Consider the following 23,240-nt stretch of genomic DNA (forward strand, 5'->3'; position numbering starts at 1 on the left):
CGCTCTTGAAACGAGTCCGGCCACTCTCAATCGATCTAATCTATATAAAACATTAGGAAAACAATATATTAAAAAAAGATATATATATTATGTTATGTTATAAATAATGTGTCTGTTTGTTTGTTCGGGAGTTGGGAAAGACAGATGTGGAAGGAGGATGTTGTCTGTGTACTCAGTTTTATTTGAAAACTCAGTGAAAACTTTATTTGAAAACTGTGTGTTACAAATTAATCTAAATGAAGTGAACTCTGATCCAAACTCTCTGTGTTCTGTGGGTGTTTCGATTACTGAGGTCCCGTGAGTGAGTTCCCTGTGGCGTCTCACCAAGCAGTCAGATAGGATATAGATAAATAAATCAGCCACCACACTCCATATTCATATAACACATTTCAAAGGGAAATCATTTACTTTTTACTCCACTACTTTTTATTGTAAACTCGGACAACAGAAGTCAGATCCTGATGGTTCTGGAGGGTTCTGGATTAACTGTCTCTTATATTTGCAGGTGGGTCAGCGCCTCAAGCAGCAACGGTGGACTAAAGTTCCCACATTCCTCAGATAGGATGTTTCTGTGGGCAGGAAATAAAGCAACAGACAGGTATTTAATACTGTCTCGAAAAGGTTACATTTTCAGAAGAAAATGTCTGTGCTGGAAATAACAGAATGTGAAAAGCGACACTAAGTTTCACTGTAATTTCACACCTTGAGAGAAAAAAAAGAAAGAAATACAAATATGAGTATCGTCATTGAACTGAAATGATCTGATTCAAATGCAGAGAATTTGACATTTCATCCATGTGTGTTCTATATGTTTTGTGTATATATCTTTTATGATGATTTTATGCTTGGTAAAGTGTTTTTGAGTATTTTCAAAGGCGCTATATAAATAAAATGTATTCTTAGTATTAGTATTATTAGTATTTATTGAAAGGAAAAAGCAAAAGTAAGCCAGTCAACAAACATTGGTTTCAGAATTGATTTTAAAGAAGAAAAAGTATTTTCTTATCTGGTCTCATGATGGATATTCAGAGGCCCAGGAGGATGTTCACATTATTAAGTCTCCAGGATCATCTAAGGTTACATCTGAGGATCGTATGAAGCGTACTGGCTCATGAGGAGGAAAAGGTTCTAAAAGGTCTACATGCAGACACATACCTGCGTTTAAAGATTAGGAAGTCACAGGTGCAGGAATCCTCATCGCTATTGCATTGTGATGCCAATTGCCTCACATTCTTTAAACAAAACGTAAGCTAACTTTAATGTAAGCCGAGCAGACTGTGGTGTTATCACTGAGCCTTTTCAAATCGTGCTTTAGAATAAATAAATCTAATCCTCAAGTCTCTGCACACAGTTCCCTCTTTTGTGGATCCTACAGACGAGTTGCCAGTGTCAGAACTTAAAGTCAGGAATTGTGTCCAATGTTGACTGGAAAAGAAAAAAAAAAACATTTCAAACTGTCGAGGTGCATCTTTAACGTTGATCTGTTTTTCAGACCCATCCACCAGAAGTCTCGTGAATATGACGTCCTGGAGAAGAAGAAGGCCGTGACCGCCCTGAAGGCCGGGGAGGACCGAGCCATACTGCTGGGCCTCGGCATGGTCGTCACGTCTGTCATGATGTACTTTGTCCTGGGAATCCCCATCCTGCGCTCCTACGCTGACCGGTAATAACAAGCCACGGGCTCACCTGCATGACCTCATTGTGATCGTCTGCATTCTCATATTTGGTGACTAACAACCGTTGAATGTACGATTGCTTTTCCCCTCCAGCGTGTGGACGGAGGAGACCAGCTGCACCGTGGTGAACTCCACCATTGTGTGCGATGTGAACTGTTCGTACAGCTGTGGAACGGAGTGCCGGAGGAGTTCCCGTTACCCCTGTCTCCAGGTCTTCGTGAGCCTCAACTCCTCGGGAAAGGTGGTCCGACTGATGCACAACGAGGAGACGCAGGACCGACACGCTGAGGTCTGGACTCTGATCTGTAAACTTAATAACACACAATGAACATGCCCAATACAAGGAAACAATCTTAATTTTTCTCTCTTGTTTATGTTCCTTCATTCAGTGCTTCTACATCCCAAAGTGCCGCAGGGACTACGCAGCCATGCACGTGGTAGTTCAGAACATTTCTGAGCGTCTCAGGTCTCAGCACACGCTGCAGTGTTTCGTGGACCCCACAGACAGAATGGACAGCGCCATCCTGACACAGATGTTCGGTCGGGTGGCCGTCTTCCACTCCCTGTTCTGGCCAACCTGCACCTTGATTGGAGGGACCATCATCATCGCCATGGTGAAGCTGACCCAGTACCTGTCCATCATGTGCGAGCGAGTGAGCGGCATTAAGGGGTGAAGGGTCGGATGGCCGCGAGTTCAAAAGGAAGCTCCCGATATATGGACACGGGGACGACCGAAGCAGCTTCAAGGGGCCAAGACCAAAAGAAAAGAGGGAAAGCCCTGAAAAGAGAAGCGGCCCGCCTGTGACCGCTGGAGCGTTGGGATTCAGAGACATGTATCGGTGACAATCCAAGCGCTGCTAGAAAAGAGAAGAATATACTTTTGAGACAGGGTCAAAAATCCAGATTTGAAGATGAACTGATGCTAGTTGAAGTCAGTAACGCATGTTGAAACCATCATTTCCACTCTTCTTGTTGGCCAGTCAGTAGTTTTGCAAAGGATTTGTACAAATGTGACACAATGTTTTTAACAGCTCTGCGTTATGTAGCTTTACGGCGCTGGTTGTTAAAGGAAGAGTTCAATATGAAGCTCGCTTCTGTGCTTTCTCGCCGAGAGATGAAAAGATTGATATCACTCTTGTATTTGTCCACCAAATATGAAGCTGCAGCTGATTGGCTTAGCACAAACACGGGAAGTGTGGAGGTCAAACAGTTAACTTTGATTTCCTCCATGCAGTGCATTTAAGGAAACAGCCTCTGAACAAGAGAAACCAATGAAGCCTATGTTCTACTAGTGGGCTTCATCAGAAGGAACAAGGTTTCCTCATAACTCCACTACACCAATGCTGCCTGTAAACCGATTCTAAATGTTCTATCCAAACATGTATTGTTACATAAATGATTGCACTATCAATAAACACAATGTGCCTGTGACCTCTTCATGATGACGTTTGACACATACATATATTTATATATTTTGACGGTGTCACAGTTTGATATCAAGCCATTTGGATTATGTGAACCGTTTCACGATGACTGACATCGTTGACAACTGGGTGGTGAATATCTTATGGGCCCATTTTTAAAACCCTATATATATATTGGGGTTTTATTAATGTCTATTTTAAATATGCTGATAAAGATGAGTGTCAATAAATAATCTTAAATAATGTGACAGTCTTTTTAGTTGGCTTTTGGGATTGTTTGATGACGGCACACGTGTACTTGAGACTGCCAAACACACAATTAAATAACAAGAAAAAGAAGAGATGATACAATGCAGTGTAAAAGATTCAACCTGTGGTTGTCTTTTTGGCTCCTGGGGCTCATGTCATTTCTAAAATATCTATGAGTTGTTTGCAGTTCCACCAACAAGAGATTTGCACTGTAAACTTCTCAGTTAGTAGCATATAAATACTCTTGCAAACCATCTTCCCCAGTGCGTGTGTGTTAGTGCCGCCACAACGAAAAGATAAACTAATCAAGACTATTCAATTAATAATTAATACGACAACCGTGTAATCTCCCTCAACCCAAGTCGTAAAAGACTCAGATCATGTGAATGTTGCGTGCCCTTCAGTGTTTCTTCTTCAGTACAAAAACAAAGCAACATTTCTCCAGACACGGCACGACTGAAGCCGATTCCAACAGAGTGAGTGTGTGCCTGCAGCTGCAGCCATGGCACTCGGGTGGATCGCTCTCTTCTTTGGCCTTGGACTGGTATGTGTATGAATTTTTTTTGTGGAACAATAACTTGTTGTATCTCCAGTGCAAAACAGTGACAATCGCTCCAGTGTTGAGTTGTCGCCCAGGTTGTCAATTCATTATTCAGTGAAGCATGTTATCAGTTTTCTCTATTGATTGATTCATGTGTTTTCTCTAATGCATTTTCTAGGCAGCAGCGAAGCTAACAGGTGACACAGGTGAGTCTCGTAAATGATGGTTTTCATGTTTGTGACTGTGAAAAAGTATATTACTGAGGTTAAAGTTGGATTACATTTGAGACAAAGTGAGAAAATGTTCTTAAATATCCCCTGCCTCTACACAGCTGTGATCTTTAGGTAGTATATGTATGATCCCGAAGTCTTGCATTGTGCAGTATTACTGCACCCTTCATACACTGTACATTCAGCTCAGTAGAGAAAGTTCCAACGACTTCCTACTTGAACGTATTTTAGTGTACCGAGGGGTCAGCACATTGAACACCTGAAATAAATCTGTGCCTATTGCCAGAATGACTTGGCAGTCCATTTCATCTTAAAATAGTCAGACGAAGATGGGAGAATTAATTAGTTTTGAAGTATATGTAACATTATTAAGCTCATCCTGTAATCCCCTTTCTGAGCAGCATATAACTCATTCTACATCTGCAGAAACGGATGTTGATGAGGGGCACGACTGGGACATCTTCAACATCAATGAAGGTTTGTGAGCACACTAGTCTGGATTTGCGTTGCCTTACAATCTGTCTGGACCCTGAGTCTGAAATGAAGTTTGATTGATTGTCGATGTCTTTGAGGACTTTCATCATGAAATAAAACTTGGCTTTGCAGCGGCTGGGCTGGACCTGCTGGAGGGAGATATCGACCTGGACGAAGTAAGACAAAGACTGCTGATTATTCAATTTGGTTATATATATATATATATATATATATATATATATATATATATATATATATATATATATATATATATATATATATATTTATATTTATATATTTATATTTATATTTATATATATATATATATATATATATATACACACACACACAATTAGTGTCCGCTTATTTGGATAATTGATCGTTTCTTGAAATTAAATTATAATTTGCATAATATGAGTCCATATTTGTACAGTTGCAGGAACTAAAGCCGTGCAGTATGAACAGTGTAAATATGATCATCATAAGACTTGTGTAACAGTACAATTAGTAAATTCCCAGACAGAGAGGAAACCCGTCATTGTCTTGATGGAGATCTAATCTGCATTGCAATGAGGGAAAGCTCGACATTTTAAAAACACAAGGTTTCAGGTGTATCACTGAAGTGAGTCTGTTCAAGTCTGCACTCTGGCCTCTTCATGATCCATCTCCACCTTTTTGTTTTCTCCTTTACATCAGACATTCAGCAGGAACTCCATCATAGGAGACAAGTATCGCTGGCCAACCACCATTCCCTACTACCTGGAGGACAGTCTGGGTAAGAAACATGCACAGTCCCCTGCCATGTCGTCATGGATATGCACCAAATAATGCTGCTTCTTTGTGTTGAACATGTGCAACATGTAGATATGAATGCAAAGGGAGTGATCCTGAAGGCATTTGACCAGTACAGACTGAAGACGTGCATTGACTTCACACCGTGGAAAGGAGAGGAGAACTACATCTCTGTGTACAAAGGGAGCGGGTGAGCGCTGCGTTTAGTTCATATAAACTGTCTTGTTGGAAGAAACTATGACGGCCTTTAGTTAAATGTGTCTTAGCACAAGCATCCACATCAAGTGTTTGAAGATGCACTAATTGATGCTGTTTTCAGTAAAAAAAAAGAAAAAACATACAGTTCACAGTTTGATCTGCTGTCCCCAAAAGGCCCAACAAATGTATTATTACTGCTTCAGTTAAGCACACGGGGAACTTCAACAGAAGCCTAATCAAAGTGCATTATTAATGTCAATATAATATGCTATTAGTTATGCACAAATGTCTCTCTGGGGATTACATTTTTGTTTTAACCACAGTAAAAACCGCACCTTGCTTTCTCTTCTCCGTAGGTGCTTCTCCTCTGTGGGCAACCAGCACGTGGGCAAGCAGCGTCTGTCCATCGGTAGAAACTGTGACCGCCTGGGAACCGTTGAGCACGAGTTCCTGCACGCTCTGGGCTTCTGGCATGAGCAGTCCAGAGCCGACCGGGACGATTACGTCAACATCGTGTGGGATCGCATTGAACCCGGTAACGACACCTTGACCTACGGCTCGACACAGTCGTGTCGTAACTTTACAGGAACTGTTTCCTCCTGCTGTCTGAATGCATGCTTTCCCAGAGCAAAGGGATGAGCTCTCGTTGTGCCCTCCTCAGGTAAAGAGCACAACTTCAAAACCTACGACGACTCGGTGTCCAGCGCTCTCGGCGTGGCATACGACTACGGCTCGGTGATGCACTACAGCAAGACGTCCTTCAACATCGGCTCCGAGCCCACCATCGTCACCAAGATCCCCCACTTCATGGACGTGATCGGGCAGAGGATGGGCTTCAGTGCCAGTGACCTCACCAAGCTCAACAGCCTCTACAAATGCAGTGAGTCCTCTCACACCATCTAACAATACATGAGACATAAAGCCTTAACGGGTGTTTGAACGATCAATACATTAAATCTCCCCATAAACATGAATGATTTTTTTCCTATTATAAGCTCACAGATTTACAAGAAAGGTCAGAGTTTATCTGGCATGAAATTATACTCATTTACATTGATAATCCAAGGCACTGATCTATAATGTATCATCCTTGGTAATAGCGTTCAGTGTGCTTCGGGACACAGTTGTTCTATTAACTGTTCAAGTTCATCAGATTTTTTCTGTTCTATTATTTTGTGATGTAACCATATTTGTGTGGTGGCACTTTTGCTCTCTGCCTTCAATATCAGCCCTCGGTTATCAAAGCGGACTGTTAGAGCAACATGTAATATCTTGTTCCCTTTATCACTTCTTTTATGGAGGGATAATAAAACCTGGATGTGTGATAACATATTTGACCAAAGGTGTCCTGATAAAAAAGTCTTGACATAAGAAGTTTGCATCCAATAGTGATTGAGACTGCTGCACTAATGAGAATGTAGATTCCTTCTGAGAAAAGTCTGTCATCTACTAAATGTACTTCCTTCTGTAGGACTATTTCTCTTCTAAAAGTCTAGTTCCTATTTTATCTTCAGTCGTGGTCCTTGATAAGCTGGTGCGGTTACAGGGTCGCCAAGAACAACACGAGGAGATTATTAGGTCGAACTGAATATTACAAAAAAGATATATGATTTACGGTATATTTGATCACAGTCATTATTATTGGTTGACGCAGAAAGAGGGTTTGACTGTGACCAAACACAGGACTTTCAACCAGGAGACCAGTGTTAGAGACCAAATGGTTGTTGAGTAATTGTGACGTTACTTTAGTGATGTTTGTGACGTGGTTCTATACTTTTGCTACGTTGCTTACGTTTTACTTAGTTTACAGACTTATTTTAAGTGCTTCAGTATGCGACGGCTGGGAATGAGAATGCGTTGAAGTGTTAGAATCTTTGGGATGCTCACCTTTTTTCACCGTCATGTATCATATTTTTATCTTATTTTTGTATCAATCCAATCAGAACATGGCATCAGGTAAAAGCTTTCTTTCATTTGGATCATGCGTATCCTGGCCTCTCACCTCTCTCCATCACTGATGGGAAAGAGATTGACAGGCTGGATGACAGCTGGTAGAACTTTGCTGTCATAGCACCTGAAAGCAATTTCAACAAATGTAAGAGGAATATGGCTTGGCTCTTGTTATTTGACAGTTGAATGGTTTCTTAAATTCGGTTCCGATCTATAGAAGTGGCCCATGGTGATGAAACTGATGAAGTGAAATGGAGTTTGGCATTTATTGCTGTGAAGAAAATTACATTTTTCTTTTGCATTCGGATGAAATCCAATGAAGGTTTCCATCACCACCGTGACAGCAGTAGTTATGATTCAGTTTATTATCCATTTTGGCCCAAATGAAAAAGGCACAGAGGTACTTCACGCGATCCTGCCCAATTATTCAAATGTTTTGGGGTTGAATTTCATATTTAGATTATAGTAGATTAGAAAACTTTATTAATCCCCAGTGGGGAAACTCATTTACCACCAAAAATGCATACAGACCACAATAGGCACAGTCCACAGTAAACAGCAGACAAGAAACACATTACAAAGAAGAAATAACACCAGAACATGCCATATGAAACATGATTGACCTCAGAACGACGATGAATATATACTATTTTAATATTGTTTTAACATTCTCAAATATTACAACTCTAAAAGAGTTTAAATCCACTATCTAGGTTTTTACGATGAGTTAAGATGAGGTTTGCAGCAGGACAAGCTTCCCTACAGGTCAAATATGGCGACCTGTGCTTCTCCTTCTGGGACACGATTAATGTAACGTATTGAAAAGAGGACTGTCTCTGCCTGATCGATGAGTTCATCTTTGTTGTGGCCTGCATGCATTTCAATAGTTGGTCTGTGACAATGTAAGAAGAGGGATAACGCTGCTTTTGTTACTTATTCGTTGACTGTAAATGGTGAGAGAATGTCAAAAAAGCGACTATATACAAGTATATATGTACAGTTTAGTAGCATTCAAGGAATATGACAGGGATGGTAATGAAAGTCCACTGTACTGAAGTGTGACCTCACCGTTTCCTCTCCACAGCCAAGTCTTCTACCTTTGTGGACAGCTGTGACTTTGAGCTGGAGAACATCTGTGGGATGATTCAGGGCCCCGGCGCGGCAAAGTGGGAACAACGCAGTTCTGCCAGCGGAGGCCCTCAGACCGACTTCTCCCACATGGGACAATGTGAAGGTGAGCGTCAATCAAAACAAAATCATGTCGAGGTGCTGAACCTTTTGTAAAGTGAAACACTGGAAAATGCAGATGAAGTATTTACGGTATAATAATATATTATACACCTCACTGTGTCTAGTTAGCAGTTATTAAACTTTATCAGCTTATCGAGCCTCAAAGACAGCTGGCCTTGGTAGTTAGTGTCTGAAGATATTTAAAAACAAAAGGTGCCCCAAGTGATTTATAACATAACCTGTGCAAAGTACAGGCTGGCAGTAAAAACACATTGATTGTTGGTTGAAGATCAAAAGCTAATTATAAGTGATTTATTAGAAATAGACATCATTTGTTTTAGCTGCTCCGACTAAGCTAATAAACTCTCCACCCGTGTGCCGGCAAGACAATTTGAGCCACTCGTAGTCCAGGCCGCGCGACCTGGGGGAGACTTTGGGTCGACAAATGTGACGGCATTACCCACTGTTGTCTCCTCCGGCTCCCAGGAAAAGGCTACTTCATGCACTTCAGCACCGCCTCTGCTGAACCTGGTGCCCGTGCGTTCCTGGAGAGTCGTTGGCTTTACCCCAAACCTGGAGCCCAGTGCCTGCAGTTCTTCCTCCACAACAGCGGCGCAGCCGACGACGTCCTGAACGTCTGGGTGCGAGAGCATGACGAGGTCGACCCCAGCGGGAAACTCAAGCTCTTCAAGAGTATTTCAGGTACACAGATTACAATATTACACGTCATGTGTTACACAGTATAAACCCCCTGTAGGCACGTTTTGGACCAATTTGAAAGTAAAAAAAATCAAAAACTCACCTCAACAATAGTGTTTAATGTCTATTATATCTGTTCTCTTCACAGGAGGCGCCATGGGCTCCTGGGAACTGCATAACATCAATCTGAATGTGACCCGAAAGGCCCGTGTGGTTTTTGAGGGCGTGAGGGGAAAGGGCTCGTCGACGGGAGGTTTCTCTCTGGACGACATCAACCTGTCGTCCACAAAGTGCCCTCAGCACATCTGGCACATCCGCAACATCACCCGCCTGCTGGCCACCACACCAGTAGGAGAGAAGCTGTACAGCCCTCGCTTTCTGTCCCCGGCCGGTTACTCCTTCCAGGTAAAACGAACGCCTTTTCAACACCCGATTCTCTCAATCGTGAATAAATCGCTCAGCTATGATTGGACGATCGCCGTATTTCGTTCCGCTCTGATCTGTAGGTGGGCGTGTACATTAACGGAAGAAGCGACCGCCCAGGATACCTGGCCACCTACTTCTACCTGACCTCAGGCCCCAACGACCACGGCCTCAAGTGGCCGTGTCCGTGGCAGCAGGCGACGATGGCCCTGATGGACCAGCACTCGGACGTCAGACAGCAGATGAACATGCACCGCATGGTCTCCACCGACCCCGACAAGATGTCGTCCGATGGTGAGAGAACGGCGGAGAGCTTGACGAGACACTCTGTTCTTTGTGCGTCAAACTGAGAATCCCCTCCCCCTCCAGGCACTGAATACTACTGGGACGATCCCAGGAAGGTGGGCTCCAAAGTGATCGCGTCCGACGGCAGCTTTTACTACCGAGGCCCAGGCACCGGAACGAGCTCCTTCCTCACCCACAGCAGACTCAAGAGCAGAAACTTCATCAAAGGAGACGACGCCTTCTTCCTCTTCAGTCTGGAAGGTGCGGGAGTCATTCAGACGGGACAACGGTGACGTACATCGGAGAGGTCGACTCGTCTCTGAGAGGTCACGGGTTCTCGTCTGCTTGTCCTCAGATATATCTCATCTGCTGGCTGCTCAGCCGCTCGTCCGGCCCGCGGTGCAAGCTGAGGCCAGTCTGGCGAAGGCCGCAGACCAAGGTGCTCCGCCAGGCGTTGCCGGAAACCCCACGGCGGTCATGGCCGTGGTGGGGACCGTGGCAGCGATGGGCGTGCTGGTGGTTTTCATGGTGATCGCACGGAGCGCCTGGGGGAAGAGGAGACGGCGGGAGAGCGACGAGGTGGTGATCGTACAGGACATGCCCGGGTTCATGGAAGTGAGTGTCTCATTCACATCACAGCAGTACTTTACCGTGCCTCACTTGAAAAGCGTGTCCAAAACATGTCTCCATTTTTATTACAGGAGCTGCAACCAAAAAACTTAACATCCGTTTTCACAACTCCATGTTGATCCGATCAAGAGGAAGAAATCAGCACTTGGCAGAAGACTTCCCCGTGAAAATGTTAAGGCATTGTTGGATGATGATTTTGTCTCCAGGGTCTGCGGAGTAAAACTGCTTTTCTGTTTCCTACACATGTTTTTACGGGGTCCTTTATAGAACGCATGATATTTTTTTCAAATTGGGAAATTCAACATTTTTGGAAATCAAAAGAATGAAAACAGATGTTGTAGATTTGAAATGAATCACAAAACTGCTGCTCAGACAGAATAAAACCTTTGATATGAACATACAGTATATTACCTATTTGAGTCTACCTTAATAAGAACATACATGTGGTTCTCTCAGTCACTGATTGAGACAAAAACACCAGACAAACATCAGTTCAAGTCAATCAGCATTTTTATTATGAGATACTCAGACAACATCACGAGGGCCATGCCTCTCAAAGCAGTAAAGCATGGACTTCCTCACACCGTTTCATACAGGTTACACGTGTCTTGCATACAGTCTCACGTTGTGCGTTCTTTAAGCGTTATGGTTTTGCTTTGACCTGTGGGACATGAAATGAACATGAACTCTGTATACTTTAATGCTTTATTGAGGAGAATCATGAGAATGTATTTGGCCATATCAATCATCCCACTTCTTCAAATGTTCCACTGTCCTCTGGAACATCCTCTGGTGTTAAAACGGCCTCTCAACCAAACTGGTACAAAGAAAACTAAAAAGCAAAACCTCAACCCCAAAAAAGGCAACAACTGTGGTGAAGATTGTCTCCCTCCTCATCGAATCATTTTGGTTTCCGTTAGCTAATAGCAATATGGTCAGATGTGGGTTTGAATCACTGTTCTGAGTTATTCAATGACACTTAAAGCTGTACTAATTCATATTTGTAGGTCTTTGAGCCAAAGCCAGAGGGAAGTATTACCCAACTCTGCACATCTCAGTTCTACAGTGCTTTTTAACTCTATTTTAGACAGTTGTTTTGCTTTTACGGCCCGCAAAATCAAATAAATTAATGCAGCTTTAAATTTAGAAAATATCACATTAAGGAGGGCTCACAGATGACGAGTTGTAGAGCGATTGTTCTTATTGGCCAACGGGGAAACCTCGGGTTGGAAAGTGGTGCGTTGAGCAGAATGAAGCTCTTGATTAATTGTCGTCATGTTTTATCGTTTTATGTTCTGTGCTGTAAAGACTAGCCTTAAATATTGTATGCTTTGTTAATAGGAATGGATAATATGGACATCACAGTATAAATAGCTGGCTGCACTCTTGCATACATGCACTTACTCACTCGTACTCACATTTGTCCTTGTGATTTCAAAATTGAGATTGCAAGCAAAAAGGCATACAGCGCTTCAGCTATAACACACACACACGCTAATGGAAAACAAAATAGACTGACACAATGTTGCACATCGGCCTCAGACAGACTCATAAACACTGCCTCCAAAAACTATAACTAATACCGCAACGTAATCCCCCCCCCCCCACACACACACACACACACACCTCTGAGCAGGACTAACGCCACTTTCCACACAGAAACTGGCATTTATAAAAACAGTGCTGTGCCAGCAGGCTTCTTTATAGACGGCTATGAATCCGCTGGAGTGTGACATCAACAAAGTTCAACGCCAACAAGGGAGTTTGAGCACCAACATATTTGAAGCTATACTCAGCTAAACTTAGCATATCGTATTCATTCACAAAAACATTAATGGAAACAGTCTTTTGCCGATAGTGTTTTTTCTTCTTCTGGTATTGGTGAGAAATAATAACTTTATTAGCACTGCAACATTAAGTTAACTGATCAAATACTATTCATCGTCAACAGTCTCAGTCATCAATTGATTTAGCTTTATATCTGACTTCCGAGGTTTTCAGAGTTGAGACAACTGCGGCCTCTCGCCCTCATGATAATCATGCTCATGATAATCATTCACAGGAAGTGAAATGTTGTGCTGGACCAAGTAAGTTAACTGCACTAAAACTAAGTTTTAGGTCATTTGAAAAATATTCACTGCTAAAAGTATTACGAATTATCTCTCTGCAGTTCCTGTTTGCGATATAACTATGACTGAATAACTTTAAAACCTGACCATACGCAGGCTATTATAAGGAGCGTCTCTTTTCTATGATGCATAATTGGCTTTAGGGATGTTCATTTGTGATGGGCTTTATGTGTTGGATGTCAAGATACGAGTTATGATTCAAAGATGGCCTTCGATTTGTCACGCAAATTGCGGCTCACGTCTCTCAGTCTGCATCCTTTAAAGTCTCCAGTTCCCCTCAGTTTGAAACCCAGATCAGAACGTTTCAAGGCGTCACTTTGGGCTCTGGGAAATATTATACTATTTATTCTAGTCAACAATAAAAATAAAGAAATAACTGAATTATCAAGCCATAGCTTGCATATTGTCCACAATGGGTAGAACACATGTCTGATAATCTCACAAAGCTGCTCGCCTTAAAATGTTGAAACCAGGTCAGACTGTGTTCACGTCCCTTCATGGTTAAGTGTAAGAGTGCACACAGTGTTAGTCCAATAATATCACATTAGTAGGGAGCACACCTGCATAGCACACACACCACGAGTGAAGAACTCATTTCATAGTGATATCATTTCAGAAAAAGAGACGGATTCAAAATCCATACAAATCACAGACAAAAAAAAAAGATACGCAAACACAAAAGAAGCTGCTTTTTCATATGCTAGAGCTTCAGGACTCAACTGAAATGTGCTCCTATACCAGCGGTCACCACAATATATATTTGAGTGACAGAGGAAGTAATTTGCAATTTATTTTACTATTAAATGCTTAACGAGCCACAGCCGAGTTGACCGAAGTCAGAGCAGCAATGGAACTCCTGCAGCGTCGTCAACATCCTCATTCGGTCATAAAGGCAGTCACATCATTATAAAGTGCAGCCATCAAAGGAGAAACCTGCGTTGTCTAAATAAACAACATTAAAACCCCAAACTCCATAAATAACTAATAACCTACCGTTAACATTAACACACACCTCACAGGTGTACCGTCACCTGACTCAGAATCAGTAGCGTCCTCCAGTATGTGATGCCAGAGGTGGCTGAACCAGTTATACACTGATCCTGATGCAGTGCATTGTTTAACGAGGGCAGCGTGGCTTCAAATAGTGGAATCATGTCAATAACATAAAACTCATCCCTGAACTCTGTGCTTCAACGAGTTATTAGCCGTCGTGGTTTTCTCTCCAAAAGGGATTCAAGCTTTCAGTAACGAGTAGAGAGACAAACCCAGAAACCAGGACTGAGATCAGTTTTCAACACAAACTCCTATCAGAGCTCCTCTAACTATTCAAGTCTAAACTCAGACAGTAACACCAACAACTGCCTGAATCTTCCTCATAGCACTCCGTACTTGTTCATTTGATAACGTAAAGTAAACCCGTGCTGTTAGTCAGTAAACATACGGCAGCACTGTGACAGAACACTACTGAAACTACGATGTGTTTGTCAGAGGTGAGCAGCAGAAAACACACACAGAGAAGATAATAATGGAGATAATGATGTCATAAATGAAAATCAAAATTCAAATTGCCTTATCTCGCCATTGTCAAAGATCAGTGTTCTTCACCAGGTCTGTGACAAACTCTGGGACGAGTGATGAAGACTAAATTGTAGAAGAAAATGTGTTTTTACCGTGGTATTGTGATTTGGCTGGTTACGAGTTACAGACCGTCACCGTCTCGCTGACGTACCACAGATCGCTGATTCAAAAGTGCTGTCTAGTGGTTGGCGTTTCATATCGAGGTTTTTAGGCCAGCGACACTCTCGAGTGGAAACTTTGGAATTCACATTTCAGGCACATACACATACAAGGTGGTAGAGTAGAAAAATATGTTGTTTTTTTTGTACTTGAGATACTTTACCCCCGACTCTTTTTATATTAGAGTTTAAATATATTTTCTTTGAGGGGAAACAAAAACACATTATTTAATAGAAAATAGGTCTCAGAAAGAGGAAGATTTATATGTCATTAAGCTTTAATTATCTTATTTTATGGAACAGTTAGTTTCTCCCGCATACTCAAATCACATTACCTATTCAGACAGAGCAGGGCTTTATGCTTATTTGTGACCAGCAACGTGAACAAGCTGCAGTTCTGAACAGCCGACTGTAAAGCAAGACGACGGACGTTTTAGAGAATAAATAACTTGTTGCGGTACTAAGCAATAACACTCAGCTCTGCTCGTCTTTTAACTGCTTTTATTTGCTTATTTTGATGTTTCCTTTGCTCTTATTGCATTTCCTTTGTATTTATTGTATTTGTTTAATCTAACGTGCAGTTCTACCAGTGTTCAAATTTGACCTCAGTTTTGTCTTGCGTGTGTTTGGCCTTCTGTTGTTATATTACCTTCTATCTTCATTTTGCTTTGCTTGTGTCAGTTAAAGCACTTTGTAAACCCTGTTCGTAAAGGTGCTAATAAATATCTTTATATAAGAATTATTACTGTGTCAATTCATGACACATCTCCACTTGTGCGACAGTTACATTGACTTTGCCTGTTTGCTTAATAGTACTGCAAAATGCAAAGCAGCAGTTGATGATAAAACGTAGCGCATTTTTTTTTGTATTTAGTTGTTTAGCATATAGCTAACAGCAACCGTTTAGCACTTACTGCAGCTCTTCAGTAAAGATCACTTAGTCTGGCTTTGACAAGAATGCAGTGGAAAACGACTGGTTGCATCTTTGTAAAGAAGCCTACAGAGATGACTATGTCTGCTCGTTGGAAATTATGCTCTCGGGCATCTGCAGCGTGGGCTACTCGAGGAGTAGACGCATGCAGGTGGAGAACAACCTGGTGCTATAGCAGCATTTTGGTTAGCTAGCTAGCTTTAATGTATTAAACCATCTGAGGTTTCAGTGTGACACAGTGGGCTTGATGGGTACGAGATAGATATATAGATATCAACTAGTATCAAAAGGTGGAACCAAGAGAACAAAACTTTCTGGTTTCTGGTTCAACATAAAGTAATTTCCACTGCAAAAAATACCAAGCTCGCCGACTCTTTGACGCATGATTATGTCGCTGGTACGCGACATAATCATGCTTCTATACAAAAATGTTCTACTGCCCTGATATAATAATACAACATCACATTATATAGTCGTACTCTGTCGTGCATCTGGCTACATTTCTCGTAAACTGACAGAAGTACGAAAAAATGTCCTGCATTGTGGGGAACAGACGCATTTTCCCAAGAGGGCTTGCAGTCCTCCCGTCAATCCACTGGGTCAAGAGCAAGCTAAATAAAAGATTAGAACGTATCAGTTGTAAGGTTGTACCACTACACTTTATCGGCCTACTTAGTACAATAGCCACTGCACATGATCTCTTCACTTTGCATAGAGCTACACAGTCACTATGTGGAGGATTTGAAGAAAGCAACGGATAAACTGCTCCAACTTCCACCAGGATTGTCCACATTTTCTACGGACCACCGAATTAGAATGACGGCAACAAAGGTTACAAGTGGCGGTTTGAAACTAGTCCTTTCATGTACACTGGCTACTGTACTCTATATAACTCTATGAACACTACCATGCCAACTGCACCGCGACTGCAAAGTCAAATGAAAACATGTAAATGCTGGACGACTCAGATCCTATCAAGACATCCATCGTTTCGCAAGGAAGTCTCTGATCATTTTCAGCACGTACTCAAAAATATATAATTTTTCCTGTGTTCTTTCAGTGTTGCAGTCCAAACACTGAACTCCTCATAAATGGGCACTGGTGATATAAACAATTACTGTTGTAAATAAAAGGCTACAGGACAGGGCACCAGAGGGTGGGTGAAAACTACTAGCTGGTGAAGCGGTCACTCCAAACCATCCCCGCCCCCCGATGACCGCCTGAGGACCAAAGAGAATAAAAGTGCATCCCCCTTGTACTACTCCGTCACCTCAATGTAAATGTTCAGCGTAACAAATGATAACAAGATAATTGTAATTCAATTAACAGGATGCGTTTGACAAGAGAAAAAACTCTCAGACATTCTAATGGGGAGTCCGTGTCCTCCTGCTACATGTCTCTAATCACATACTACATGTCTCTAATCACATACTACATGTCTCTAATCACATACTACATGTCTCTAATCACATACTACATGTCTCTCTCACAATCTTTTGACAGAGACGTTTTCTACAGGCTTCATTTTATAAAGGCTTTCGCTCTGTCCATCCAGATCAGATTTCACTCGTCCTTATTATTGTCATTCCTTCATTCATTATTCATTCTTTCAGTGTGGTCATTTCTATGAATGAATGAGAGTGAAATGGTAACTAGAACAGGAGCCACTGTGCTCAGACCATAGACCTCTAGCTCTGTTTAGAGTAGTGCAAACTGGAGGAAGCAGAAATGGCAGCCAAGTTCAATTTACACACTGCGAGAAACACAGGTTCACGGTAGAAAAACCACATGAATGACATGCAGAACCCGTGGTATACGATTGTGTTCTTTCATGCAAACAAGGGCAGATGTGTAAACTGAGCTTGAGGACTTCACTGCACAGTCTGGTACAAGTACCCTCTCTTGTAGGCACTGAGAGGGTAGAAGGTGGCTACAACAAACTTCCCGTCAAAGGTGCGGCCCGTCAGCAGCCTCTGAGCCTCTTTGGAGTCGCTGGAGTTGGCGTACTCTACAAACACCTGATGGCCACACACAGGACATGATGATGGATTAGTGCGTGAGTGACTTGAGCGTGTGCGTAACCCCGGATGTCCACTGGATGCGGCGGCCCTCGTCACGACTTTTGTCAAGGGATTCAGGAGGCGGCGCTTTTTTCAAGCTGCAGCCATGTTTTAAAAAATATATATTTTCAACGCATTCTCACTCTCAAGTCGTCAGATGACAACGGCTTGGTCAGTGGCTCTTTGCTTTTTTTGAATGCATCAGGGATGCACAGTGTCTTTTCCAAATAAACTTCCAACGTAGGTATTCTTAGTTTTTATGTTTATACGGTTAGGTTTAGGCAAAGATTATGGTTTGGGTTCAAATAAATACAAGCATTGATTTACAATCCCAAATGGATCGTTTCTAGCACCAGAGAAGAGTGCCATGCCGCTGCACCCAGAGGACATTGGGGGGAAATTGAGTAAAGGAGAGACCACAGTATCGGTGTAGCAACGGTAGTTGTACAGAATAAAACTGCTAAAATCATCTGTGTCTTTATATTCCACCTCACTAAAAAATATATATAATAAAAAGACAATATTGCCTTATTTTTTTTTTCTTACTTTATAGCACAATGTGCAAGAGCCTTTATAAAGTTTGGTGTGCTACCACCTCTTGAAGTCTGCACATCTGAAACCCAGTTGAGGGTCTCTATGATTACAATAAGTGTAAATGATGTTTCTTACTCTGAGAATATCCTATAACTGTTCACATTTTTGTTTACTGAATAACAGTCTAACCTGTCCTTTCCCCGGGTTCTCCTTGGGGATGAGCAGAGAAACCACCGAGCCATACTTCTGGCACTCCTCTTTCATGTCCTCCAGGATGTCTGGCAGAAACAATGATAAACATTTTGACTTACTTTTACCTCAATTGCACTTAAAAGGAGCAGGAAAACAACTTAGAATGCACCAAGTAATTTCACATGTAAAGACAGAGTGTTGTACCATCATACTCCTCCTCGTTGTGCAGATGGCTGTCATCAATCAGGTTGAGCAGACGCAGGACAGGAGTGGGCAGCAGAACCAGGTCCTCAATGTGAGGAGCTGACACACACACACACACACACACACACACACACACACACACACACACACACACACACACACACACACACACACACACACACACACACACACACACGTAAATATCTTAGACTTGATATAAAGACGGACGACATCAAAGTCAAAACATTTCCATCGCTCCTTTGTGGCTGGCTGCGGTTTAGTTAGGTCATAAGATTGGCAGATTGATCATAAATTAAGTTAATTGTTGTGTCTTTCTAGCCAAACAGCTATCGTGAAGCTAACATAGCAGCTAAGTGGCTCATACTAAGGAGCTGTGGCCGTGCTAGGCTCGCAATTGGCTCAGGCAGGTGTGACAATGCCTCTCCCCCATCACCACTGTGAAAATCTCAAGATGGCAGCTCCCGTATCCAGAATGTCTCTATGGTAAATGTGGCACACTCATAGATTTGTTCATCTTGGTGGACGTCTCAAATATTGTCACATACCAAAGGGAATACTGAAGAATGGGCTCAGCAGGGCGGTTTCAGCGGTGCATCTCTGCTTTGAGTCATTGAGAAGCATGCTGCAGACATAAAGTACCAAAATGACTTTTAGTATACGAGACAATATTCCTCGGCGTACACAAGTAACCCGGTCAACACACGGTACAGTAAATAGCATCGCAGTACAAGCAGTCTGAATCAAAAGCTTTATGTGTGATAACTTACCTTTTGATAAGGTCTCTGAGGTGATAGACAGGGATGGCAGGGCACGCCACACTGTTGCTGGAAAAAAGATGGTCAACAATGGTGGCACTGCTATCCTAAAAGGAGAGGAAAACATTTGTTTTCCTTTTGCAACCAAGGTTCTGCTTCATTCAACATTTCCTGACTGAACAGATGATTCTACAAACTTCCTTCATTCGCTTGATTAATTTCAATACCGTCAACTTTTTCTGGTTTCTTTAATTATAAAACTTGACATTTTTCCCCGTTACTGTATGTTTAAACATGCAACAAGTTAGTTTACTATTTTAAACATCAAGCAACAACTTTTTTTTTATGACATCACAAATCCGCTAATTTTTCAAATTGATTATTCTTCATCAAATCTACGTGACAATGAAATGTTTCTAAAGACAATTTGATCTTGTTCAGTCAACTTTTCATGCTAGAATGCAACAATGTTATGTACATTTTAAACATTTTGAGAGCGTACGTCTGTTCCCATTAAATCAATATCGTCAATCCACCGTGAGCAGGGCTTTGTCATACCTTCCACTTCTGCGTGCGGACGGTTTCTTTGAGTTTGATTCCTGAGAACATCTCCAGCAGGATGATGCCCAGGCTCCACATGTCCACGGCGGCCGTGCAGCCCGAGTCCCCGTCCATCTCCACGCCGGCCTGAGCGAGGCGGTTCTGCAGCTCGGCCTCTGGAGCGCGATACCCGTCTGTCTGGATGTACTTGACATCCTGGAGTAGGTGAGGCAGGGAGCGATTTAGAACTGCAACACTCAACTACACTTTTACTGACCTTCAAACCCCCCTTCATGCCCACCTGGTTCCCCTCTTTGAAACTGAGGCCAAAGTCGATGAGCTTGAAGCACTCGTCGTCAGCACTCCAGAGAATGTTGCGTGGCTTGAGGTCGGCGTGGACGTAGCCTTCCCTGTGGAGGAAGGAGAGAGCCTCCAGGAGGTCTCTGGCACAGTGCTGGACAAGCCACATGGAGTGGCCATGCTGGGATCTGCCGACAAATATCATAGCGTGACGTTAAACAGAGCTCAAGCGCACCTAAATATATGAAGTCTTAACAGTGACTGCACTCACCATCATCATTCATTATCTTAACTTTTCAACAGTTTTGAGGCAATCTTTCATTTGTGAAGGCCACATGCAGCACGTATCATACTCAGAGTTGGGGGTAACGCGGTACTTTGTAATCATGTTTTTGTTGTAAGAAGTATCATAACGCATTCATTTGCAATTGAAGTAATCGGATATTTGGTTTGGTTTTCAAACGAGCAATCCGTTACGAGAAGATCACAGTGAAATGTAAATTGTTCCTGCGGGATTGGAGTCTGCTGGAGACAGCTGCAGAGAACTCCACTTCCAATTTGAAGGAACACCTGCACACGGCTAGCTTCACGACACTGGTGGGCGGCAAATCATTTAAAATATTATGCTGTAGGACAATGTATCATTACTTCATTTCACCATCACTGTTGAGTACATGTTATGCTTTGAGAATTCCATATTCCATAATCTTCATTGTCCAAAAGAGAATGAAACCCGGGCGAATACGACAGAAACGACCTGCAGGCCAAGACACCTCTCATGCATTTCCTTTTTTTTTTTGGAAGCGGGGATATCACTTACCTGCCATCCTGGGTATCAATGCTGCTTCTCACCAACAGATCGGACACGCTGACATCCAAGAGCTCCAACAGAAGACAGCGGGTGGCAACACCCATGCAGCTGTGGTTGGTGAACACCCCGTACAGCGTCACTGGCAGAAGAAAGACTTATTACAAACAGCGAGGCCTGTACTAGTGAAATTATATCACGTTTAAGAAAATACAATCCTCCTACAAGGCAATACTATTAACTACAGGATATTGCCAGTAAGTTTCATGTCTTCTTAAATAAGTGTACAGAGCGATCAGCCATAATTATTTTTACAGAACACTATAACAAATGTAAAAGCCTGATGTTTTACTGGAACCCGACCATGTTTCGTGGCATATTCAGAATTAAAAAGCAGACTATAACTATTTGTAAATGGTCTGACAGAACATTCTCCCACGTGTGTACCACAGATGACAAGTGAGTTCCTATTAAATTGATAGATTTTTAAATGGAATTTGGCAATAGCTCTTTGATACAAAAAGATTTGTAAAAGATACAAACGACACATGAGGGTTTGAAGATAGAAGTCAATATCATAGACTCATAGAAAGTTTATCTGTGAGCTAAAAGTAATAAACTACATGTAATTTCCATGTCAGCTTTTTGTTTTCATAATAAAATAGCAAAACCATGTTGTTACCGATGTGTTTATGTCCCTGGATGTCCTCCAGCACGGACCTCTCCTTGTGATACCCGTAATCTCCTCCCTGCGTGTCGGCCTGAAACTCCTTGACGGCGGCGGTGGCCGTGGCTCTGCCCGAGCTGACCCGGTACACCGAGGCCGAGACTCCCTGGCCGAGCCGGGACTGGACGGTCCAGATCTCACCGAAGATCTCGAACAGCACCGGCTTCATGCTCTGGTCCACGCTGCCCGGGGACGGCTTGTTGCTGTCGGGACACGGCGTCTGGGCCTCCGCACTCGGCCCGGAGGAGCCGCAGTGAGCCATCAGGCAACGGGAGACGACGGAGAGGAGGAGAGATGGAGGAGGAGAGGAAGCTAGTTGAAAGGTGGGAGCAGCTGCAGGAGCATTGCGAGCAAACCGGGGCTTCTTCAGCGCCACATACAAACTACCAGGACGTGTCAGCGACAGCTCACAGACAGTCCCGCTACACCCGGAGCCCTGTGACAGCAGTACCCGGGCATAGTATGATACCCGTAGCTTACTGCGCGCGTCACAAGGAAGTCGCCCTCGTCTGATAAAAAGTTAGCTCACGTAGCTGCCCCGACTGGAGAGACTAAACTAGCCGTTGAGTTTCAGCACAAACCACGTCCACGATACGCAGGACCATGTCCCCCTCATAATACGGAATTTGTATTGAATACAATAAACTAAAAAAACTAAACTAAAATGTTTTGACTGCAGTCAAGTTTCGCCCAAGTTACAACTCAGGTTGTTGTTATTAATCTTACTTCCGGTTTCCTCCCTGTAGATGTGCGGTGCATCTTTTCCCGCAGTCTGCCCTCTGGCGGCGAGGATGCGTACAATATATGTTGTTTCCATCAAAACGTTAACATTGTGTTTTAGTTTCGTTTGTGTTGTATACATGTTTCACTCTTCCTTTCAGGGTTCTACACATGAACTTGTCTTCCATTGAAACTCCGCTGTGTTTTCAGTTTTCTGTTCCTTTGATTTGAGTAAATTAAACACACAGAGCTGCTTTTTTTCTCAATTCATTGTATGGGTCTGATCATGTATGTGAGTATGGCTTACATGTGTGTGGTTACAAATGCACATTATGGGTGTAATACTTGTTTTTAACATGTAAAATACTCCAGCCGATCCTACTCGATATATATACGATCCTGTTGAGACCAGACAATACCTCAGCCATGTAGGGAACGTCATATTGTGCCACAAAATCAAAACAGCAACAACAACTAAACTAATGTGAAGCCATCAAGATGTTTTTCTTTCAATTTCGGTTGCTCTCATTGATCGGTATGAGATTAAAATGTTTCACATGGTATCAAGCATTCTCTAATGCAATGTATGCATGACAGATCAAACCAAAATCTAGAACACAGTGGTCCTGAGTTATTACACCTGACCATTCTCCTTAACCATTCACCTAAACAATCCATCTCCATCATAAATGAATCCACTCAAATCCAATGTCATCGCATGAAAAAAGTAAAACCTCATGCTCAATTTAGAGACGCTTTAGCAGTATTATACAACACATCAC

At 42.5% G+C, this 23,240-nt stretch overlaps 3 protein-coding genes across 3 annotated transcripts in view; 2 read left to right on the forward strand and 1 right to left on the reverse strand.

The window, feature by feature from the left end:
* LOC306739328 (calcium-activated potassium channel subunit beta-2-like) overlaps positions 1-3,096 on the forward strand; it is a 14,940-nt gene extending 11,844 nt beyond the window's left edge. The window contains exons 2-5 of the mRNA XM_079221321.1: positions 506-598; positions 1,493-1,663; positions 1,770-1,965; positions 2,066-3,096. Of these exons, the coding sequence (XP_079077447.1) occupies positions 506-598; positions 1,493-1,663; positions 1,770-1,965; positions 2,066-2,350 (745 nt within the window). The 3' untranslated portion in view covers positions 2,351-3,096. The remainder of the gene's footprint in view (positions 1-505; positions 599-1,492; positions 1,664-1,769; positions 1,966-2,065) is intronic.
* Positions 3,097-3,851: 755 nt separating this feature from the next.
* On the forward strand, positions 3,852-11,012 carry mep1ba (meprin A subunit beta a; the record flags this gene model as incomplete). The annotated part of the gene is made up of 15 exons (XM_079220951.1): positions 3,852-3,893; positions 4,069-4,096; positions 4,547-4,597; positions 4,727-4,770; positions 5,291-5,369; positions 5,459-5,576; positions 5,941-6,119; positions 6,246-6,464; positions 8,619-8,768; positions 9,251-9,466; positions 9,612-9,868; positions 9,970-10,180; positions 10,256-10,432; positions 10,527-10,786; positions 10,873-11,012. 15 exons carry the CDS (start codon positions 3,852-3,854, stop codon positions 10,918-10,920), a joined length of 2,079 nt encoding a protein of 692 aa, XP_079077077.1. The 3' UTR covers positions 10,921-11,012.
* Positions 11,013-17,468: 6,456 nt separating this feature from the next.
* On the reverse strand, positions 17,469-22,000 carry uhmk1 (U2AF homology motif (UHM) kinase 1; the record flags this gene model as incomplete). The annotated part of the gene is made up of 9 exons (XM_079221107.1): positions 17,469-17,615; positions 18,381-18,469; positions 18,588-18,686; positions 19,154-19,230; positions 19,376-19,470; positions 19,922-20,119; positions 20,205-20,391; positions 21,024-21,153; positions 21,694-22,000. The coding sequence occupies 9 exons, from the start codon at positions 21,998-22,000 to the stop codon at positions 17,469-17,471; spliced, it is 1,329 nt and encodes a 442-aa protein (XP_079077233.1).
* Between the last annotated feature and the right edge of the window lie 1,240 nt (positions 22,001-23,240).

The sequence above is a fragment of the Taurulus bubalis genome (genome assembly GCF_910589615.1).
Source record: "Taurulus bubalis genome assembly, chromosome: 7".
Lineage (NCBI taxonomy): Eukaryota > Metazoa > Chordata > Actinopteri > Perciformes > Cottidae > Taurulus > Taurulus bubalis.